Source organism: Musca domestica, unplaced genomic scaffold, assembly GCF_030504385.1.
Source record: "Musca domestica strain aabys unplaced genomic scaffold, Musca_domestica.polishedcontigs.V.1.1 20, whole genome shotgun sequence".
NCBI lineage: Eukaryota > Metazoa > Arthropoda > Insecta > Diptera > Muscidae > Musca > Musca domestica.
Window position 1 is genome coordinate 298,446 of NW_026712250.1, and position 22,829 is coordinate 321,274.

Genomic DNA, 22,829 nt, shown 5'->3' on the forward strand with positions numbered 1-22,829 from the left:
AAAAATTGGTATTTATGGGTGATAATGGGTTCTAATGTTTCCTCCACCCTAAGGTGGAGGATATTAAAAGTTTGGCCCGGTCGAACTTAATGTTTTTTGACTTGTTATAGCAAAAAAAAATTACGAAACTACTCGCACTTCATCATGAATGCTTAAAAGCAATTTTTATGAATATATATAATTTTCACTCAAATAAATATTTTAACATACTTGAATAACTTGAATTGTCCTTACTTTAATCGTCTATAACATCAAATCGAACTGCTTTGTTTCACCTGTATGATTTTCTCATTCTGTTTAAACTGTTTATTCCTTACTTAGTTAGAACGTATTCATGTGATGAAATATTGAGATTCGTTCTCTAACACAGACGTGTAAGTGTGCAATTGTGTTTCTTTGGCACGATGGAAAACAAACACATCTTTTTCTTGCATTTGAATTCCTACCTCCAATACCGAGAAACTGAAACGTAAGAAAAGGGTATCGATTGCTGTAAAAAATAGGCGTATGGGCGAGACGTAAATCCTGACACAAGCAAAAAGACAATAACTAATTTGCCATCAAATTGGTAGGACTGGCAATTCTTATTCAACGAATAATGAACATGCAAAAATATCGAAGAAAGAAAACAACAAAGCAAAGTGCATTAAATTATAGATTAACCACAAAAGATTATGCCAAAGTGTAAAAACACAAACGAAATCCCGTTTGGTTATTATTTCCTTGTAAGAGGGAGGACCACAACAAAACAACAATGGTAGACTTCAATGCAAAAATACGTTGACGCTGTTGACTTAAAGTTAGAGCAGGACAAAAACGCACACAAAATAGCACAGGCAAGGAGAAAAGATAATCCCTGATTTTTTAGACATAACTATGATGCTAATGTCGCACGGCGCGCTTTCATATTCTTCGGCTAAGCAAATGACAAGTACTGTTTTGTTTAATTTAATGTTTTTGTTTTGTATTTTTCTATTATTTATTTTTAATAACATGATTCAAATCGTACACTCCACGGACACATTTTAATTTTACACCGGGTACATCTTGAACTCGACCCACGCGACACAGAACGATGTTATGCTCCTGCAAGTTGTGACCAATGCCGGGGACATACGCTACCATTTCCTTTCCAGTTGACAATCGCACCAGAACACACTTCCGATTGGCTGAATTTGGCTTTTTTGGTTTCTTGATGAGTGTCTTTAGGACAACACCCTTGGCAAAGGGTTTACCATCTAAAGGTTGACGTGGAGGGCGTATTTTGACGTGGGGTCCGGTGCGATGCATCTGATACAAAGATGCCATTTCCCTCATTTGCTGAGAGGTGTTATTGAAAACTGAAAGAAACCACAAAAATAACATCATTTCATTTTATACTTTTAAGATCAGTTCATTATTTCATAAATTTTCGGTTGTACTAAAAATGACATACTAATTGAAAAGACATTCAAAGGTACACACCCCTGCTGAACAAGTTGCAGAAATCCAGTCCTGATATCCCTGGCAAACTGTACCTCAGAAAAGATGTGCAAATACTAGTTTGGTTAAACGAAATTCATTTGGCCTTTCCAAAATTGCAATTATTTACTTAAAAAAGATAAGCCTGCTTTTCGAACAATTATTAGTGACAATTTTCACTGAAACCACGTTGCCTTTACCATAGCATGGGTATGCCAATGTGAAAAGGGTCAATCGCAAATGTCATTGTCAAGAAGCCACAAAGGGAACTATCGAGAATAATGTCTATCAATCACGCCATGGAATCTATCCTGCCCGTGTTGAGGACAACGTCATTTGGTGGTAATTATAAAAAACCGTATGCGTGCAAATGGAGAGAAGAATGCGTTTTCCCATTGACCATTATCACTCGGCAATGACTGCAGATTTTTCACAGAGATTAATTCAAAAAAGGAATTACTGAACGCCATATCGAGTGAGTTTGGCTGGAACAATAGCCGTCATATTCAAGTGAAAATGCACATTTCATATTTCAATGCTTATGTCTGTGTCTTGGAGTCGATAGAACGGCTGCTTTGAAACCTATTTACAGATAAATATTTGTTGCAGAAAGAGTGAAAATTTATGGCAGTTTCATTGATTTTTTTTGTTTTGGGTAGATATAACCCAAATTAATCCGTTATGTATTCGAGTTATGTACTTTGGTATTCTGTATTTGAATTGGACATCTGTGAGGGTGTTGTGTGTGTATAGAATTTATTTACTCATTGCACCAAAGGAATATCATCCCCAAAATAGGCACCACCACTTTAACACGCGTTGGTCACACTTTAACTCTTTCTCTCGGCAGTTTTGTTTGGCGAATGATGTGCTATGTGTATATATCCCACGTGCTTCCAAAAATTGCCACGACAAAAATGTATGTATAATGGCCGCCAAATGTAATTGAATTTTGTTCCATAGGACCGAGATAATATCTTCTCAAAATTCCAGTCATAAAAACGCGATAGTGGTCAGGGTATTATGTCTTTGTGCATTTGTTTGTAACAGGCAAAAAGAAACGAGATGGATCCATAGTTCCTTTTGATGATCTGCATAGAATCACATTCTGAGTCGATTTATGCATGTCCGTCCGTCTGTCTGTCTGTCCGTTCGTCCGTCTGTCCATGTATTTTTGTAAACAAAGTACAGCTCGCATTTATTGCCCTATCCAGATGAAATTTTGCACAAATCATTTGTTTGACCCAAAGACGAACCCTATTGAAATTGGAGATAATCGGTCAAAATTTAGATATAGCTCCCATATATATCTTCGACCGATTTACCTTTTATTGTACACCAAACGTGTAATATCAGCCCGAATAGTATGGAATTTTGCACATACAACCAAACTAGGCCTGAAAATAAGTATGCCAAATTTAATCGAAACCGGTTCAGATATAGCTATAGCTCCTATATATATTGTTCATCCGATTTGTTATTTTTGTCCTCCGCAGCCGTAATATGCCATCTGTAACAACAATATTTGGGGAAATATATCAAATACAGTTCAGAAATACATTTAATTTTTATCGGGATCGATTCAGAACTGGATATAGCTCCCATATATAACTCCGTCCGATTTACCTTTATTTGTTGCTCCAAACGTCTAATATTTGTCCAAATGGGATGGAATTTGGCACTTACGACCGAACTGAGTCTAGAAGCTAGTACGTCAAATCTGGTGAAAATCGGTTCAGATAAAGCTATAGCTTCCATATATACTGTTCATCCGATTTGTTATATTTGTTACCCACAGCCGTAATATTCACTCCGTAACAACGATATTCCGGAAAATATATCAAATACAGCTCAGAAATATCTTTGTCAAATTTTATCGAGATCGGTTCCGATTTGGATATAGCACCCATATATATCTTTATCCGATTTCAAATTAATTGTGCACCAAATGGGCAATACAAGTCCGAATTTAAAAGATACAAATGCTTCGGCATATTTAGTCCTTTGAACTTTAAATTACAATTACAATCATAGCGTGTATGATTGAATACTCCCATAAAAACTTTTAATTCTTATGCGGAGCTCTACTAAATTAGCAAAGTGGTGTAGGGTATCATAAAGTCGGCCCCGCCCGACTTTAAGACTTTCATTACTGGTTTTAAATTGCATTTGTGATATCTACCTTTAAAGTACTCTTAACTTTTATATATTTAAATTCGATGGACGAAATAAGCAGGAACTGCTCCGTTCGACTAAATTCCGCTAGTGAAAATATGTTTCACAATGAATGAAAGACAATGATCAGGCGAACTTTCCGATTTTACCAAAAAGTATTTCTTTTGAAAATGCGTATTAAAATTCAGAATTTTGAATGCATTCATAATTTAAATTTTAATTGAAAATTTTCATTTGTAACGTGTCCACAATTTATGCAAGACAAATAGGAATTTTGAATGCAGGTGTTGCAAACATAACAAATGCCACCAATGACTAACCTAACGTTTATTATTCTCATTATTAATCCCAATATAGTTGACGATACTCACAATAGAGGTGTCAAAAAATATACATCAACCTACGCCACAATTTTAATCAGTGTTTTTGTATGCATTGTTTTTCATTGCAATGCGTGGTCAGAATTCCACAAGTTTCTTTTGTCCATTTGCATCCCTTTTCCGTGTGCAGTGTTTGACCATGACCACTATATGGTACAACAATAGCAAAAGGCAAACACACAGAAAAGGATTACGTCCATTTGAAATTTCCCATACGCTCAATGGGTGGCCTGGCCAAACTGATGCACAAATTCAAATTTGACAACTATGCCACACAAGCAAACGATTTTGTATATCAGACTATGCAGTTCCATATTTGTTGTTGTGTGTGAGAATCATTTGAATTTTAGGCTGTACTGTATCACAATTTTCTGGCGATATGTTTGCTTTTTAAACGTTTTTGTATGAAGTGAATTTTATAGGGACTTACTTAAATATTCAGAATGGGATAGGAATACCGTTGTCATATCATAATTTTCTTACACAAAGCATTTCTAAAGTTTTGTATTCGAATTTACTCAACAAACCGAAAAGAAATAAAAAGACAATACAGCTTTAGAATGATAGTAGAAAAACAGTTTGTCATATCATTTTTTTTAAATGCTCGGTTGGTTCGGTTAAAAAGTTTTTTTGACAATGGTTTGAGTTACGTTTCGGTTTATTTACAGAAATAGCTGGTCGATTTAAAATCGATTCAAATCAGAAGCGGAGCCCTGCTTAACGTGCTCAAATTGACAAATTTGTTTTAAGTTTTTGTAAAAACTGTCAGTTAGACCAGGGTCCCGCGAATTTAGGAAAAATAAGGGAAGGGAAAACTACTACGTATTAAGACCACAGGAGGCAGTAGCATCTGGGGCAAAACTAAATTTTAAATGCTATTACAAGAATGAGTTCGATACATAATCTTATATAAAAGGGTTCAACTTCTTTGTTTTTGAATATATTAAAAAGATTTTCTCAAGCTTAAGGCTTATTGCCCTTAAGCTCATTTTAATATAACTCTCGAGCCATTTTGGTATGTTGGGTGCTGGTTAGTTGTACTTGATATAAATATTAAATACCGGTCATATGTAATTGTCATGATTTTTTTTTATTCTAAAAAATATATGAATTGTTTGTTACTTTACGCGCAATCTTTTTCTTTTTCACACACAAGTATGCAGAGCACAATCCTACTATTTATAAAAACTCCCAGACTTCACTAGCACTTCATTAAAGGGGTTGAAAATATAACTATGAAGTGATCGAATTCAAAATTTGCCACATCATCCAATTAATGTCCTTAGCTAGGATAAATATGAAGAGGGCGTTTTTATCAATAATAACACCTGCGGTCTACAGCCGCCAATGAAATTGTTGGGTTGTGATTGGCGTCTGCCCAACATGCTCCTGAAGTGCGACACATCCATATGGCAAAGAAAACCTTAAACACAGATGCATTTGATGGCACGGGGAATATGGATGCAAAAATAACTGAATGATTTGACATTTATTTGAATGGTTATATGCCAGTTAAATATTTACATAAATCAATTTGTGATTTGTTGAAATGAAATTTCTTTTGCTTTGAAGATGAAAGCATTGTAACGTATATTTTTGTCAATCACATTTGGAAATATATTCAAAGTACTAAAAAGGTTAATGTACGTAATAGTATTTTTATTATATACATTCAATGAGAATTTGGGATAACGGGTATAAAATCGCAAAGGTATACTTAAATACTGTTTTGTGTGCCACTTCGTTCGTCTAACTATTTTGAGACTACTTAAACGTAGTAGAAAAGCTCATCGGATTTTAATCTACTTTAACATTAGTGTCAAATTCGATACGACATTTCGTTTTCTTAAATGCCTTTTTCGATGTACATCGGACAAATATTTTTTAATATAAAATTTCTGATTCTAACATGATATGAATATTATTTTAGACTGAGAAATAAATCATTCTAAACGCAAGTAACCGAGAAAATTTAGAAAGTTTGTTCCATGTAATCGTGTCAAAAGTGTGGACATCGAACAGGAGGGAAACTATGCTTTTAGAAAGCTCAGCATTTTTATTCTAACAGATATGTATCGGAAAGTTTTCGGGGATTGTTTTTGTATTATATTTAACAATAATCCTTCAACATATATTTCGGTCAGCTCCAAATTGCTTTTTAGTTATAGACAAATTGTTGGATATGGAACATTTAAGCCTGACATAAATGAATTGAGTGACATATTTTTGTTGCCTCGTTTTTCTCGATCTTTTTAAGAATATCGTACGTTCCCAGACATGGTTCTACATCGACGATTGATCTCGTTAAAGCACTCCATGCTAAATCTTGCAAAATGCATATAAATCTATACATATGCAAAATGTAATGTATGCAAAAACACAAGCATATTTTCTGTTACAAATTTACTTGAGAATAAATGTTATTTTTGTACCTACAGTCCTAGCCATGCACGAGCTTATAGAAAGCTTTTTCTTTACTTCATGGCGAAAGATAAAGTCCGGAATCATATGCAATCATTATTCTCTTAGTTCTTTGCTGGACAAAATTACAATTTGTTTACATGTTTTGAAGCAATGTGCAAAAAAAGTTACATTTTGTGTTTTGAATTGAATTATTTTCAATGTCTTCTAATGAATTCTTATTTTGCCACTTTTTTATTTTTCCACATGTACAGTTACCTATCCCATAGGGCCAAGGTCCCAAAAGCATCTGTGCATTATAATTTTAACCTTAAAAAAGAATTAAATATTAAAACAAACTAACCCACGAAGATGTGTAAAAAATTAGGTAATAATATTATATTAATAATTAGGTAATTGTATTATTGTTGCAATGTTTAATGTTTGTTATAAATCCCTTAAATGCTCCAAAAAGGTTGGAAACATTCAAAGCAATACAATACATGCACAAATTGCGCATATGTTTCGATAGAAATGGGACACCAAAAGAATATATTGTTTGAGGTTTCATTGAACTATCCTTTATTTATTGTGCCATGAATGTACCGATCTGAAGTTAAACTATATTGTCCTATCTGCATTATCTCTCATTTGGTTAAAAACCTTTCTTATTTACTTCGCCTGACAAGAATTTTCCATAATATATATTCCCAAGAATTTGCCCTAATGTATATTTCAAATATCGAATGTTCACTGAGGGTCTGTGAAACAAATTTGCTACAGACCTCATATTATAGCTCCTTGAGACTTTAGAAAGCATTTACGAAACAAAGCAGGTTTTTGTGGGCCTTCAGTGGTTAGAAACATTCATCCTATTTTACATTTCGAGTGCATGATTGTTCTTAAACTAGACGCAATATAGCCATTTACTGAAGGATATGTAGGATATGTCAACTAAGAACATGATGTTTGTTATAAATTTACCTTGCGTAGTCAATTGTTTCGTAACGTTGAATGTTTGCCTGAGAAAATTCATCGGTGCGGTTTGTAGTGGGTTCTATTAGTGAAAAATTAATAAAAATCCAGATTACCATTAAGTTTGTGTCATTACAAATGGAAAAGAATACCATACCACTCAAAATTAATTTGTTTTTCAGTCGAGTTTTTCTAAATCTTCTACTTCTACAAGGTTTCTACAAAATCGAATTCGGTCAGCAGGGCTCTAAAAGATCGAAAAAATAAGTCTATGGGGTACTAGAAACACATTTTGGTCTAGAAAACAGCTGTCTTTTAGCTAAGAATCAGCTGGCTTAAAAGGGTATCGATACCACGATAACGATTACAGATATTGCTCTGTTCCAGAACCTGCAATAAACTACTAGTTTTGCAAGTATTTTCAATATCATAAAGGGAAAATCTGTCATGGTAATAAAAACTTCTACATTCTCACAATTCCGGAACAGGTTATACACCATGATAGAACTAAGAAGGTAGAGACATGTAATTATATTTTTAAATTTTTTTCATATTCATACATTTGACATCACCTCCTTGTCAAAATCTTTATTCATAAATACATTGTATACACACAAAATCAGAGATGGGAACTGTTTTTTATGCATTGAAAATTGACAATGTAAATTACAGAAAATGCTGAGCTGGGTATGCTAATTTGAAATGAGGTTACCTTTATTTCATTGTACCATAATAAAAAGGTAAGGTAGAGCTTCCAGCTGGTAACAATTTTTTTCTTAGTGTGAACAACTTCTGCCAATGTTGTGTATGTGTTTATAGTTTTGAAAAAAAAAAAACAAAATATTTTCAAAATCAATGATTGGAAGAAATATATAAACAGTATGGCGGGCGCGTATTAAAAATATTACCCGGTTTTGTCGTAGAATTGACAGATAAAAGATTTTGAATCAAAACTTTGAAAGCAAGTCTGAGTATTTCTTTATTAAATAAATTTCTTTATTAAATAAAATTATTTATTAAATAAATGAAAACTACTTTTTGCACGGAATTTTGGATAATGCTGACAGGAAGCGGCCGTAACATCAGTGCTGTATTTCTATAGTTTTACGAAGATGTTCTACCTCCTTATTGTACCATGAAATCTTCTAGTTTTATAATTTTTTAAATGTCCTTGCTCGCAGTTCTGGTACAGTGCAATCGTGCTACAATAAAAACTCTGTTCCAGGATTGGAAGAATGTAAAAAAAGTTATTATATAACCGATCATACTTTTATAACACCGGTTGTTAGAACTACCGTAATAGATATGCAACAAGTGCTATGTTCCGGAACCTGCATGAATCTACTAGTTTTGCAATTTTCTTCTTTTGACATAACAATAACTATAGTTGTGTTCCAGAACCTGCAAATTAGTACTAATTAGCACTAATTCTGCTACAACGCGTTCCCGTACTCCAAAAACTAGCAAAACTTGCAGCTCTCTCGAGAAAAAAATGGCGCTGAGTGGTGCACATTTCTGCTTGTTTTAGCTACATGAATTTGGGCGAGCAGATATGTGCATATTGTAAATTTGACATTTAATTGGCAGGGCTAACAAGGTTGAAAAATGTATTGATACATTTCAATAAAGAAAATGATCAACTTGAAAACTAAAGGAAAAACTAATATTTGTCGTGCAAAAAACAAAAAGAGAAAATATGGAGCAACTGATGTATTCACTTTTGGATGATTCCAGCAGTGAAGAGGACTGGCTGAATGAGGAATCAGATTATTAATTATTATTATAAATTATTAATTTTAACTAATCGTCTCCAATACTCATTTTTTAAATGTTGGTGCTATTTTCAGTAAGGTTTCACCAGTCCGATTTAGGCTGTTTACTTTTGGAATTTTGAATTTTGACATTTTATCGCATTTCTGCTAATTTTCCGTTCCCTTATTTTTTGAGCAAACCTAAATGAGAATGACATTTCGAACTGTTCTCTCTTCTGCTAGTTTTACTACTAAAAAAGTACTGGAACACAACTTATATGTGCACAGTAAATAACACTTTTTACATAAAGTAAATGTTAATTTAGAAACAAAAAACAACGGTATAATGAAAATACCATTCAACTTCCTATCAAAACGGTTATTTTATTAGCTTTTGGAATACTTGAGGTACTATTTAAATATACTCGTATAGTACTCCTCCTCTAGATCATACAAATCCATTGCCATCTCATCGCGTAATTTCATTAATTTTTTGTCACAATCCCTCTGGGTGGTGCGAAACAGTTGTGAGTTATTAGCAATAGCCTCATTGACTGAATGGAAGTCATTTAAAATTAAATACTGTTTAATATCTGAAACCAACTTCATCAGAGATTCACCCGCACGCACTGAAAAAAAGAACTATTATTTACATCTTTTTTTATTTTTGTTGAAATTTACCTATGTTTGCTGCACGGACTTGCATTTCATAAGTATCTTGTTCACACTGTGTGGTTTTCGATATTTGAGAGTCGCCTTCACCTCTAGCGAGTTTTATAATTTCTGAAAGATAAAACGTACAATTTAAAATTTCCATCCCTGCAGTATGTATAGTTCTTTCATCGTTCTATTGACACTAGGAATAAAATGGCGACATGTCTCAGCTGTTTGCCACCACGTCAGTCAGAGAACTTTACGGAGAGATTCGTGAGATTGTGAAAAGAAATTTAAGAAGTGGCAGTATTTACAAAAGCAAAGAAAAAAACAAAAGAAAGCAAATTAAAAGATTTGATATTTGAATAATCACCAATTTTGAACGAAGATGGGTTTGCTTATTTCAAATCTCCTCAACAATTTCCTAAGCAAGCAAAATGTGCGCATACTAATGGTGGGGTTGGACGGTGCTGGCAAAACCACGATCCTATACAAGCTCAAAATCGGCGAAGTTATTTCAACTATTCCTACCATTGGCTTTAACGTTGAAACAGTCGAATATAAGAACATTTGTTTTACAGTTTGGGATATCGGTGGCCAAAAGAAAATAAGAAATCTATGGAATCATTATTACCCCAACACATCGGCTGTCATTTTTGTAGTTGATTCATCAGACGTACAGCGTATGGACGACGTAAAAGAAGAATTACACGGAATGATGTCGAATGAGGTGCTGGCCAATTCTGTGTTACTAGTATTTGCCAACAAGCAAGACTTACCAAATGCTCTGAGCTGTGCGGACCTAACGAAGCGACTGGAATTGCATACACTTAAACAAGACTGGCACGTTCATGCCACAACGGCTACAACTGGAAAAGGTCTCTACGAAGGTTTGGATTACTTGAGGGACATGTTGGAGAAGAAATAAAGCATTCTTAACCCGAATTCATATGATGGACATTCGCAAATGTATTCTTAAGTTAATTTTTAATGTAAACGCAAACTTGATTAATAAATAAGCCTCTGTATAATCGATATTTATAAGAAAAATTGTCTTTGATATGCATTACTCCAGTTGTAAAAGATAACTAGCGGCACACCCTCTTCCGAACCCAATCAATTAAGGACGCCCCAAGGCTGGTGAAATTATAAAGTACTAGATACTGCAAATGGTGATTTGGAATTTTTTATTTATACTAGTTAAAGGATTATACTGGCAACTGTAGGGCTGTTGCCACAAAATCCATGTAGACTGTCCGCATCAAAATGTTTGACAGTTTGAGTACTAGGAAATGTGAGATTATTAAATATCGCTGACTGTTTAATTAGGAATCAAGTCAACGGCTACTTTGATAAACGCCTCAATTTTTAGGAAACTCACGTACATGTGTATTTCTAGCTTTTTTCTTACCTTCAAAGTTTTCAAGCATGCTTTTAACATCATCTTTCAACCGCACTTGATAAGATTTCAATAAAGCCTCTTTGGATTGGGGTAATGCGCGATTTGGATTCATCCTTCCGAGAAAAGGCAAGCGCGTCTAACAGATTTGGCGAAATGTAGAACCAAACAATGCTTCTTCATACCCAGATAAAGAGGTATTCAAATGTGTTGATAGCACCACTACTATCGTTTTCATATAATCGTCATTTACCCTTTTTGTTATTGTTAACTTCGGAGCGGGCCATCCCACCACATACATAACACAACCAAATTATGTCGTATTTTTTTAGCAAGTACTAATATCATATTATTTTATTTATGCCTTGGCCTCGAATGAAATCAGTGAAAATCTAAATGAATTGATAGCCAACGAAGAAGGGTGATTGGAAGAAAAGGTTACCAGCTGATACCAAAAGGTGTTAGGGATCTAACACTCTACTTTCAAAACAACAATTTCGCTTAAATCAGAGTTGTATTTTAGATATTTATTCAAATGTAATAATCTGTACAGTTTTCACTAGATGTCGCTCTTCTACTAAATAGTACAATGCAAATGACCTTAAAGTCGAAACACAAGGATGGAAGAAGACTTTAGCTGTGTTTTGATGCCGAGGGGAAATAAAATAAGATTACTAAAATTGTCTACATTTGAAGGCGAGTAAATAGCGTTATACACAGTAGTCCAAGAATCAACTTGCTTAAAAAGAGGTACTGGAAATTTACCCAATAAGAAAGGTGAACCAGTTAAGATTATTTCGACGACCGAGATGTTCTTATTTTGTGTTTCAGAGAACCGTTGTTTTTGCATCTAATCCCTTCGCTCATGTAGTGAACATATCAGCTGGTTTCTTTACCATTTCGATTTTTTGTTTTGATTTTCATATTTATCACGCGTTTCCGTTTTGGTCTGTGGTTCTTACGGCGGTGAAATTCAGTGAGTTACTGGCATCGGTGTGGTTGACGGTATTTTCTCAGTTTATACAATTTGTCCTATTTGCAATTAGTTGATTTGTTTCCACATATTTAGCGATATATAATCATGGCTGCACGTCGTGACATTGCTCCCTTCCTGCAACGTTTAAGGGCCTTTCTTTTGGGTGTAAGTTTAAATGGAACTTTATGTAGATGCTGCGTTTTGGTTATGTAAGATCCAGGATGATAACACCTGCTTTTTTTTGCAGCGGGAACACACAGTAGCGCTTCGCTTTGAAGATGGTCTGGCTGATCGCACCCAACCACCACCAGAAATCCCTTACCCTGTACTGAGGTCTGATTGTTACTATCACGGAAGAGATCCACGTCGCCTTGTAGCGCCACCAGTTGATTTGGTAAAGGAACAGCTAAAGATTGCTGGCGATGCTAAACCGGCAGCCGCCAGTCGTTTGCCAACGCCAGGACAATTTTATAAATGGGATTAATTTAGATAAACGAAATAAAATATTGTGATCACAGTTTATTGGAAAGTAATAGATGTGACTACCAAAACTCCAAAACTATACATGGCCCATGACTATGGTATTTAACAAATATAATTCTATTTACTTGTATAAAAATGGGCATTGAGTGGTTCCAATAAACAACCAAAAATATTATTTCTGGTCAATTATAGAAAATTAAGTATCCTACTCCTTGTTTAATAACAATTTTAAGGGAAGTAACGAGAAAATTTAGTCCGGCCGAAAGTGTCGACATACCTAAAGAGGACGTAAATTTAAAATTTCGGAGCAAGTTGAGTTTAAGGGCTATGCTCGGATCATTTTTTTGTAAATGGTAGGAATTTTTAACCTGATTAAGGCAAAGTAATTTTTTCCATTTTGTATCCGAACTTTCCGTTCGAATAACCGGGTATTTCCCAATTAACTCAACTTTAACATAATTCATTTCGATAGTATCCGTGGTCAATTAGTTATAGTACTCAGTAAAATGCTAGTTTTCTTAGGAGCTAAAACAAAAAAATATGCGTTAATATGAATACCAGGGCACACAAAATGCAAAGCAACATTTTCCAAAGCTTTTTACACCGAAGATTAAGAGGCGACCGTAGAAATTCTAAATTGATTCTGATAATTTAACTCTCGAATGCGAATGGTGCGCTACAAAGTGTAGTGGCCGACCACAAAACAAGAACGAAATTGTAAAAACGCCTTATTTTTTTTAATTTGCAGGCCTTCAAAATGTAAATCGCACGCATTTGTTAGCATTTAAGTAGAAGTGCCGGAAGGCGATCCTGTGAGAATATTGTATATGTGTATATAAAACAAGAAATACCCAACGCCACACTGTAGCTCCAAGGTTGCGCAGCAAGGCCGCAATGCAGTTGTCTTTCATTGATAAAATTTTTGTTGTCATATGAATTTGAATTTTGTATTTGTGATAACAAATTTCTGCAAGCCGTAAAGTGAGAACAACTGCAGCATCTGAGAACAACTTTGTCAGCTCCTACTCCTCATGTGCAAGTAAATTGTTACAATACGGGTTTTTTACTATATTCCCCTAAATTTTTAATTCCATTTCATTTATTTCATAAAATACGGGATAATGAATTCTTTTTTTTTAATTGCGTACCTATTAACATGGTTACGACTGTTACCAGCTTCTATAGTTATACTCAAAAGGTTCTATGAATGTTTTGTGAATATAGAAAGTTTGTTCCGATAAAATAAACGCCAATTTGCACCATATTAGCTATAAAGTGTAATATTATTGTTAAGTACTACCAATTAGTAATTGAGAGCTTATATGAATTGCAAAGACTACCAATTCAATTGATTTGTGCCGTACGGAAAATATGCAAGGTAAACAAGGTTTCAAGTTATCGCCATGACTGTCCCATGTTATTTGTATTTTTTAAGTACTGGGACAAGCCGGTGTAGAGCTCGTGATGCCAGTAAAATCTAATTTATTTTATAGTTTTCGCTCTATATCTAGTTAGAAAGGGCTTTAGTGATGATATCAAGTACAAGCAATTATGGTTTTTGGTAAATGTCAGCGGGAGAAGAGAAAACACGACCGAATGGTCTGGCTGTTGATTCAATTCTAATTTTATTTTTAAAATATGTTCCTTACGTACTACTGAAACTAATCTAACTTAACCTAGTCGCAGCCACACAATTGTTCTTATCTATTATTAGATTTAAAAGGAAACATTACATGGCTGCGTGTCCCTTCATTCAAGTGATCTTGGCTACCTACTGGCGCATCAATATCTGTGTGTGTGGGTTATGACCTTTATTATCCTACACATTATCGTATGCGACAGCGCACAAGATCACTGAATTGTACACATGTGATATTTTATGACCACTGGGAAATTGACAATTTTTAAATATTTATTTTTAATGGTTAGATTTTCCCAGCGCCTCAGCCGCACTCAAAAGTATGTACAAAGTATTTTGTACATTCTCCCGGGCGGCTTAAATGTGTATATTTTTAGTGGACTGTATTTAAAAATGGATCATGAAGAGGATTATATAAAAAATATTTAGACATATAGCTTTGAAAATGATTATATTATATAAATTATCCTAGGTAACCGCTTGCAGGAAACGGCTCCACTTATCTATCCAGCCTCGCTCGCCAATACCACCACCCTTATCTGCCGGTTTTAACTTCCAAGCTTTATAATTCTTTGGCGACTTGTGATTTGGTAGTTGCTGGCTGCGATCATCCAAGGAGTCATTTTTTCGTAGGGCATCCAAGGTTAGGTCATTGCTGATGTATTTTATACGCGGTTGCTTCAATGAGGATTCCCGGTGTTTGTTATTAATTCTATTCCTCTTTACCTTGTCGCGCTCTTTTTTCTCCGCTTCCTCGATGCATTTATCGTTATCTTTGCCAAACGTGTCTTTTAGAGAAGTACCAATATACACCGGATTTCTTTTTTTGCTCTTCTCTTGTTGGTGGTTCTGTTCCCTGTGGCTTCTCAAATTCATATTGTCCAAGGACACTTTTTGTACATGCTTGTCCATTTTGTCACTGCTGACTTCCTCTGATGTGTCGAGTTTTTCTACGATGGCTTCCAATTTTTTCTTTTGATGTTCCAGCTTAGCTTCCAGATCTTGGACTTGGTTTTCCAGGTCACGCCGTTGCTTTTGAGCTTTTTCTTCAATGGCCTGTATGTCTCTTTCAAATTTAGTTAGCAAGGACTGCACCAAATCTTCAAGCCCCAGTTTTTCATCATTAGCGGTTTTCAGGCCATCTTCTAATATTTTGATTCGGGAAGCTGATTCGGCTAATTGTGATGCAGTATTGAGTCTTCCCTCTTCATTATTTTGGGTAAGAGCTCTAACTTTTTCCTCCGAGTTAGGACTTGCCGGCGGGAATATATTCATATCCTCAAAGTTTCGAGCTGCAACAAAAACACACCAGTCACATTCGCAATCATGTGGATAAAATAGCCAATATCTTCTAGCCATTTCAAGAGTGTCTCGATCACCAATACAATATTCCGCTTCTCTTTTATCATCCAAAGGGCATGTAATATCACCCTTTGCATCTTTTCCACAACTTGTGGTCTTCGAGGGCCTCTGCTCTGTTGTCAGCCCAAAGGTGGGAAATACAATATTTGCACACTCCTCAGCTTCCATTGCTACTTCCTCCGGATTAAGGAAATAGTACTCCAGTTCAATTCTCCAGGGTCCTGGTGGTTTTAAGCATTCTTCAATTTCCGCTTGTGCAGTATCTCCATTCAACTTGCAACCTCGTGTTCTCGTCGCCATTAATTTATGCGCTAACACAAGGCATTTATCCACTGCTACTGAACTTTCCTGGATTCTCTGAGGAATGTACTTTTTAAAACTTTTCAACGTTTGTTGTAAAACGTAATACGTGTTTTCAACAAGAATCTTATACTTGTTCACGTTACGAATTTTTTTAAATTGAGTCGCCGATGCCAATGTTGTGCAGAAATAGTCAGCCAAGACCAAAAATTTTGCTTCTTGATCCATTTTTTTTTTTTTTTTTTTCGGAATTCTTTTTGAGTTTTAACTTGGACTAATTGATGTCCTCTTTTCAAAATTTATTTTTATGTATATATATATTTTTTTTTTTTGGGACTTTTGTTGTCCTCTTTTCGCTTTATTTTTGCCCCTATGGCTTTTTTTTTTTCAAATTAGTCCCTTCGGCTATTTCAAAATGCCCCTATGGTCTTATATTTAAAATGCCTTAACGGACTTTGTTTTTTGTAGAAATTCTCCTCTATTTCTGGAGAATATCTATTTCTGCTTGTAGTGAGTCTCTTACCACTGGTGGGGGAAAACTCCTACAATTTTTTTACGGCCGCTAGTTATTTCCACTTTATAAAAAAGTGAAGGCTCGATTGACCATATGTTAGCGGGAGAAGAGAAAACACAACCGTATCGTGTGGCTGTTGGTTCAATTCTAATTTTATTTTTAAAATATGTTCCTTACGTACTACTGAAACTAATCTAACTTAACCTAGTCGCAGCCACACAATTGTTCTTATCTATTATTAGATTTAAAAGGAAACATTACATGGCTGCGTGTCCCTTCATTCAAGTGATCTTGGCTACCTACTGGCGCATCAATATCTGTGTGTGTGGGTTATGACCTTTATTATCCTACACATTATCGTATGCGACAGCGCACAAGATCACTGAATTGTACACATGTGATATTTTATGACCACTGGGAAATTGACAATTTTTAAATATTTATTTTTAATGGTTAGATTTTCCCAGCGCCTCAGCCGCACTCAAAAGTATGTACAAAGTATTTTGTACAGTAAATTTCTGACCGATGACCTCTAAAATATAATAAAAAATAATTAATGAAAAACTAAACTTCCAAGATATTACTATCTTATGATATATTTTTATTATTGCATGACTATTATTTGATGCGTGGCCTAAGGCCCAAGTTAATGCCAGTAGCCGAGCGTAGAATCATATTCATCTGAGGCACCACTTCCGCCCCAAGGGGCAAGAGCTCAAATTGTCGCAGTATCATCGATATTGTTGTCTTCATTTCCAGAATTGCAAACTTTTGGCCAATGCAATTGCGGGGTCCGGCCGAAAATGGCGTATATGCAAATGGATTGTATTTCTCAGCCTGGTAACTGAAGAAGCGATCTGGAATGAATTCATCGGGATTTGGAAATATGTCGGGATCTCTGGCGAGGGCATATACCAATAGAGTGACCGTGCTCTTGGCCGGTATAATTTGTCCATCTGTCAATTAGTTCCATTTCCCATTTAATACACATAATTAATTAAGGAGATCGGGTTTAAGTACTTACCCACTTCCACGTCCTTGTCGGTATAGCGTGCGATTATTGGCACTGAAGGATATAAACGTAAAGTCTCCTTGATAACAGCCTCTAAGTACTTCAAATCTTGCAATTCTCTCATAGTTATTCTCTTCTCTACATTCTCTCCCATAACATCGGAGATTTCCTGTAGGACTTTCTGCTGTATGTGCGGATGACGTGATAATAGGTATAAACAGTGTGATATGCCACTGGTCGTGGTGTCATGGCCCTCGAACATAAATGTGTCGACCTCTTCACGTATTTCCTCGTGCGTCAAGGGACGTCCATTGATGTTCGATTGCAGGAGGACATCCAGAAACGTCATGCGTTTTTTCTGTCCAATATCATCCACGATGTCCGCTAAAATGGAAACATGTATAGGTTATGACTGTTCAAAATCACGATGAAATGATTTGAGGAAATCGCCAACCGGATGCAATATGGTTTTTGTTTTGTTTTAATTGACAATGTTAGCTCACTCACCGGACGGTAATGGCCCCGCTTTACTATTGAAACCTGACTCCAGTTTGCGTTTTCTATCAGCAATTACTTTGTCCGTAAATTCATGCATGACTTGTATGCTCTTCCTAAGTTTCAGATACGAGGGAAAGGCTGTCAGTAGAAATCCGAGTTGGAAGTATTGAACCGGTTTCATGGCCCTTGTGGCAATCACATTTGTTGCACTTGAGAATTTGAATAACATTCATTATGAGATGATTATCTGTATGCGGGCATTCAAACTTACTCTTTTACCGACTTGGCATAGGGGAATTCGGGATGATCTTGAGCATTGACCTTGACACCCTTAGCTGTTTCGGTTATAATGTCGAGGGCCGTAAGACAGATGACTGGAAACATATCAAGTGCCGTCTTGCCATCGGCCACGTTGTATAGCCGTTTAACCAAAACCCGACTCTGTTGATCGAACACCTCTACGAATTGCTCCAGTATTTTAAAATGGTATGTGGGGGTCAACATTTTGCGTCGACTGTGCCATTTTGAGCCCGAACTAAGTAACAGGCCGTCGCCTAGCCACGGCGAAAGCATGTCGTAAATAAAGGCTTTCGAAATGAATCCTTGGCTACTCAAAATAGTCTCAAAAAATTTGACATCTTTAGTTACCAGCATCAGTTCATTGAATAACCACACGCGAAAGACTTTGCCATATTTTTGACCCAGGGTCGCAAACAAATTGAAAACGTCTTAAAATGAGCGAAATGAAATGAAAATAGTTTTTTTTTCTTTTGCAATTTTTTACGCATATATTCTTTACTTGAAGTGTTGTTTCCCAATGCTACCCAGGAATCTCCAATGACGGGTACTATCGATGTAGGACCTCGTATGCCGGATTCGTTAAGGACTCGATTCCTCCGCCGTTTTAGGAAATAGTCCCAAACCAGGAGGCACGCAAGGCAGGCGACTGCAACGAGCGTTAACATTCTGCGATGTTGATTTCAAAACGATCTGAGCGAAATTGTATTTGATGCGATCGATTATGTTTGGAAACTGAATTCATTACCTACCAGGCATTTAAATCATTGGCGCTCGTAGCAAAAGTGTAATGAAACAAATGTTTTCAATCAATGAAGTTGACCTCGTTGAAGCGAATACGAAACACCCTACTGGTGGAAGTGTTGGGTGTTTCATTGCGAACAATGTTGGATTAAATCTCAGAAGATCTGAGAAGAGTGTTTACGATATGGGTTAATATGGTGTGGTCGGTGCCATGAAACCATAGCTGTCAGCACTAAAAGGACATCACTTGCATTAAAAAGCCTTAGGACACAAAGTATAGGGTATCAATGGATTCCCATAGATTTTGAATGAAAAAGTGTTGGGAGCCTGTTGACCTCATCCATATTTTTCCAAGTGCACTTCTCACCTTGACACCATAACATATTTTTATTTAGAACAACAAAACTTTCGTGTTAGCAATTAACTGTGGCAGTGCAGTCATTGCTCTGGGTTATCCACACTGTTTGTTGTTGTATTTGTGATTTGAACGAAAACAAGCTGTCCGACACAAGCCTATGTTAATCGCAATGTCGTGTGGAAGCTAAAAAATTACCGGCAGTTTTTTGTTGATTAAGATAAGGAAAAGTTCGATCACCATAGCGGATCGTTTTTTTGCATTTCGGTGGGTAAACAGGTTTTTCAATACTGGATTTCCTTAGAACCGCGCTTCCGAAAATGTTAATTTATTGTTTTTTTTAGAGTCGATATAATAATGAGTAATTCCACTTGGAGTTACAAGTTCATTGTCAGCAGAAATCAATTGGTTCGGAAATCATGTGGTTGAGTGTTCTCATTTCAGATGCCAAGGTAGAAGAATTTTTGTTGTACCATGCATGCCGCGTCCCGAAAAAAACAAATCCCTGAAATTGGGTCAGTGTCTTATCTAGTCATGGTTAACTTTCAGGGTAATTTTCCACTCAGAGACTCTCTGGTCCATTAGAAAAAAATAAGTTGAAGGTAGATAAAATGTAATGGGTGCTTTGATCAAAAAATATCATTTAATATCGCAATGGTCAAAATTAAGATGAGTCGCCAAAAAATATGGTTTTTGCTCTTCAGAAAATTCTGATCTGTTGTCAATTTCAAGTCAATGGAGATCTAAACCGGATGATGTGAATGTTTACATTTTCGGAACTATAAGAATCCAACTATTTTCCAGATACTGGTAATGGTATCTGTACCAAATTAAAAATTAAAAAAAAACATTAATTTCGTTTCTTTTCCTTTTTGTTTTGTTTTATTAATTGTTCTAATACTCTCGTGGTTTCAGGCCTAAATTTATTCCTGTTGCAGAACGTAAAATTAGATTCATAACCGGTAGTACGTCATCTCCCAAGGGTAACAGCTCGTAATGGCGTAGCATTTTACTGATGGTGCTCTTCATCTCCAACACGGCGAACTTTTGACCAATGCAGTTGCGGGGCCCCGCTGAGAAGGGCACATAGGAAAAGGGATTGTACTTTTCCGAACTGCTTTCGCCAATGAAGCGCTCTGGTTCGAATGAGTCTGGATTGGGGAAGTAGTCGGGATCCCGGCAAGCAGCATAGATCAGGATATTCACTTGAACATTTGCCGGAAGGGTTTTGCCATCTGCAGATGGAGGATAATTATTATTATGTTTTGTGAGAAACAAACATGGAAACCGGCCGTACCTAGCTTCACTTCGTGCTCGGTGACACGACCAATCATGGGGACCGGCGGGTACATGCGCAAACTTTCTTTGATCACTGCATCCAGATATTTTAGTTCCTGCAGTTCTCTCATACTCACGGGTTTGTCCTTATCGCTGCCTATAACTTCTAGGATTTCCTCGAATACCTTTTGCTGGACTTGGGGATGGCGGGCTAAGAGGTACAGGGTGTGCGAGATACCACTGGTGGTTGTGTCGTGACCTTCGAACATAAATGTGTCGACCTCTTCTCGGATATCTTCGTTGGTCAGGGGCTTGTTGTTGACGGTGGATTGCAGTAGTACATCCAAGAAAGCCATTCGCTTCTTGATACCCATTTCGTTGGCTACAAAGAAAGTGGGGAATGTTAAAAGTGAACTACGTGCTCAACGGCCTCGAAAGGCAACGTCCATTGTTAGCGGAGAATTGAGTTGGTCCAACATACTTTCTGAGTTGAAGGTTCCATTCTTAATAGATTCCTCTAGGCGTGTCCTCCTCTCAACGATAACCTTGTCCGTGAACTCCTGCATCAATTTGATGTCCCTCATCATCTTGCGATACGATTTGTTGGCAAAGAGTTTGAATGGCAGATCAAAGCTTTGGGTGGGTCTTACAAAGCGCGTAGCTATTATGTCGGCAACGCTATGGCAAAGTAGGAAAATTGGTAAAGCGCTAATCTCCCTTGTCGTCGTTCTCACGCTTACCTTGTCAATGCCTTGGCATAGGGGAAGTCTGGATTTGCTTGGGCATTGATTTGTACACCCATGGCCGTCTCCGCAATGATGTCCAAGGCTGTGAGGCAGATTATGGGGAACATATTCAATACGGTCTTGCCATCGGCTTTTGACCTCAGTCGCTTAACCAGTACACTGCTCTGCTGGTCAAAGACCTCTACGAATTCCTCCAAAATTTTGAAATGGAACGTGGGCGTTATTATCTTGCGTCTCGAGTGCCACTTCGAGCCACTGCTGAGCAGCAAACCATCACCCAGCCAACTGGCCAGCAGTGCATACAGCCGGTTCTTCTTGATCACCTGCTGACTGCTGAGAATACTTTCAAAGAACTTGGCATCCCGGACGAAGAGCACAGCATCGCCAAATACCCATATTTTGACAACTTTTCCGTAGTCCTTGCACAAGTTATTCAGCATCTCAAAGACATCTGTAATTTGGACGTTAGCATTAGTGTAAGGTGGCCGCGTGGCCGGGTGGCCATCATTTTCACTCACTAGAAGTGTCGTTCTTCAAAGCCAGCAGCACGTTGCCTATGAATGGCAAATATTTGGGGCCCTTAATGCCCGACTGCTTGTACAAATCCTCGAATGGTTTCCGGTAAAAGTAATCCCACACCAGGAGGCACGTAAACAAACCCACAACCACTTCAATTATCATTTTGATCAAAGTGCGACCCAGTTGTTTTATGTCTTCTCCGATCGAATAATGTTTCTGTTCTAACCATGGTCACACTTGTTTCAATGTGAAATTGGCTTTCCGATTATCGTTATCAAGCCCCATAGTGTGTGTCATGGATGTTATCTTTTCCAATACAAAAATAGAATAAATAACAACAAAAATATTTGAAATCCAAATCAAACATCAATGCGGTGAATGGCCCTAACGTATGAGAGGCTTCGAAGAAAGTCATTCCAAAGAACTACCATGCCGATGCGCATTTGTGAGAACGTTGTGGTTCTCACAAGACACTGGAAACAAAAATAACACTATATTCGGTGAATTGTCGTGATAGGGATATTTTAGGATTTTTCAAAATTACTTTGAATTGTAAATCATCTATCCCTCGATGCTAGGTGAATTACCCTGCAGAGTTAATCGATTTAGTGACAAAATATTAATAGTTTTTATTTTCCAAGGCATTTTCTTATATTTTTTTGAAATAAAACTCCGAAGATAAGAAATAATTTTTATCGAAAAATATCCCACTCTAAATGCTCTACAGAGAGAGAGAGAGAGAGAGTGTTCTGAGAATGTTTTGTCCACGATGTTGTAACTCCTCGAAATTTTAGTCCAAAGGTAGGCCATTGGCCTTTGGGTAGCACTCAACTTGTTACACAAATCGATCAATGTGTCGCAAAACTTCTGAATTTTATAGCATTTCTTTCTTTCTCAAGGATTCCATGCAG

At 36.5% G+C, this 22,829-nt stretch overlaps 6 protein-coding genes across 10 annotated transcripts; 2 read left to right on the plus strand and 4 right to left on the minus strand.

The window, feature by feature from the left end:
- Positions 1-937: 937 nt before the first annotated feature.
- Positions 938-7,703, minus strand: LOC101896737 (small ribosomal subunit protein uS12m). Of its 4 annotated transcripts, XM_020040135.2 has the most exons (4): positions 7,549-7,629; positions 7,401-7,473; positions 6,696-6,746; positions 938-1,340 (listed from the first exon to the last, which is right to left on the minus strand). In XM_020040135.2, the coding sequence occupies exons 3-4, from the start codon at positions 6,724-6,726 to the stop codon at positions 976-978; spliced, it is 396 nt and encodes a 131-aa protein (XP_019895694.2). In that variant the 5' UTR covers positions 6,727-6,746; positions 7,401-7,473; positions 7,549-7,629; the 3' UTR covers positions 938-975. The 4 variants fall into 4 exon arrangements, with proteins under 4 accessions (XP_019895694.2, XP_005177301.2, XP_005177302.2 ...); XM_005177244.4 differs by lacking the exon at positions 6,696-6,746 and having other exon boundaries at positions 7,549-7,703; XM_005177245.4 differs by lacking the exons at positions 6,696-6,746; positions 7,401-7,473; positions 7,549-7,629 and adding an exon at positions 6,449-6,479.
- Positions 7,704-9,506: 1,803 nt separating this feature from the next.
- On the minus strand, positions 9,507-11,577 carry LOC101897496 (mediator of RNA polymerase II transcription subunit 22). The gene is made up of 3 exons (XM_005177249.4): positions 11,208-11,577; positions 9,824-9,925; positions 9,507-9,771 (listed from the first exon to the last, which is right to left on the minus strand). The coding sequence occupies exons 1-3, from the start codon at positions 11,308-11,310 to the stop codon at positions 9,554-9,556; spliced, it is 423 nt and encodes a 140-aa protein (XP_005177306.1). The 5' UTR covers positions 11,311-11,577; the 3' UTR covers positions 9,507-9,553.
- Positions 10,010-10,846, plus strand: LOC101897330 (ADP-ribosylation factor 1). Its single transcript, XM_005177248.4, has one exon. It carries the CDS (start codon positions 10,185-10,187, stop codon positions 10,722-10,724), a length of 540 nt encoding a protein of 179 aa, XP_005177305.1. The 5' UTR covers positions 10,010-10,184; the 3' UTR covers positions 10,725-10,846.
- A 581-nt stretch (positions 11,578-12,158) lies between the features above and the next one.
- On the plus strand, positions 12,159-12,704 carry LOC101897150 (uncharacterized). Its single transcript, XM_059122283.1, has 2 exons — positions 12,159-12,336; positions 12,419-12,704. The coding sequence occupies exons 1-2, from the start codon at positions 12,277-12,279 to the stop codon at positions 12,653-12,655; spliced, it is 297 nt and encodes a 98-aa protein (XP_058978266.1). The 5' UTR covers positions 12,159-12,276; the 3' UTR covers positions 12,656-12,704.
- Positions 12,705-14,260: 1,556 nt separating this feature from the next.
- LOC101897033 (probable cytochrome P450 4d14) lies at positions 14,261-19,192 on the minus strand. 2 transcript variants are annotated; one of them, XM_020040137.2, is made up of 6 exons: positions 19,029-19,192; positions 18,779-18,969; positions 18,251-18,707; positions 17,989-18,188; positions 17,494-17,865; positions 14,261-17,425 (listed from the first exon to the last, which is right to left on the minus strand). In XM_020040137.2, exons 2-6 carry the CDS (start codon positions 18,942-18,944, stop codon positions 17,088-17,090), a joined length of 1,533 nt encoding a protein of 510 aa, XP_019895696.2. In that variant the 5' UTR covers positions 18,945-18,969; positions 19,029-19,192; the 3' UTR covers positions 14,261-17,087. The 2 variants fall into 2 exon arrangements, with proteins under 2 accessions (XP_019895696.2, XP_005177401.2); XM_005177344.4 differs by lacking the exon at positions 19,029-19,192 and having other exon boundaries at positions 18,779-19,006.
- Positions 19,193-20,237: 1,045 nt separating this feature from the next.
- LOC131802293 (probable cytochrome P450 4d14) lies at positions 20,238-22,157 on the minus strand. Its single transcript, XM_059122280.1, has 5 exons — positions 21,918-22,157; positions 21,394-21,850; positions 21,135-21,331; positions 20,673-21,035; positions 20,238-20,610 (listed from the first exon to the last, which is right to left on the minus strand). The coding sequence occupies exons 1-5, from the start codon at positions 22,078-22,080 to the stop codon at positions 20,270-20,272; spliced, it is 1,521 nt and encodes a 506-aa protein (XP_058978263.1). The 5' UTR covers positions 22,081-22,157; the 3' UTR covers positions 20,238-20,269.
- Positions 22,158-22,829: the final 672 nt, after the last annotated feature.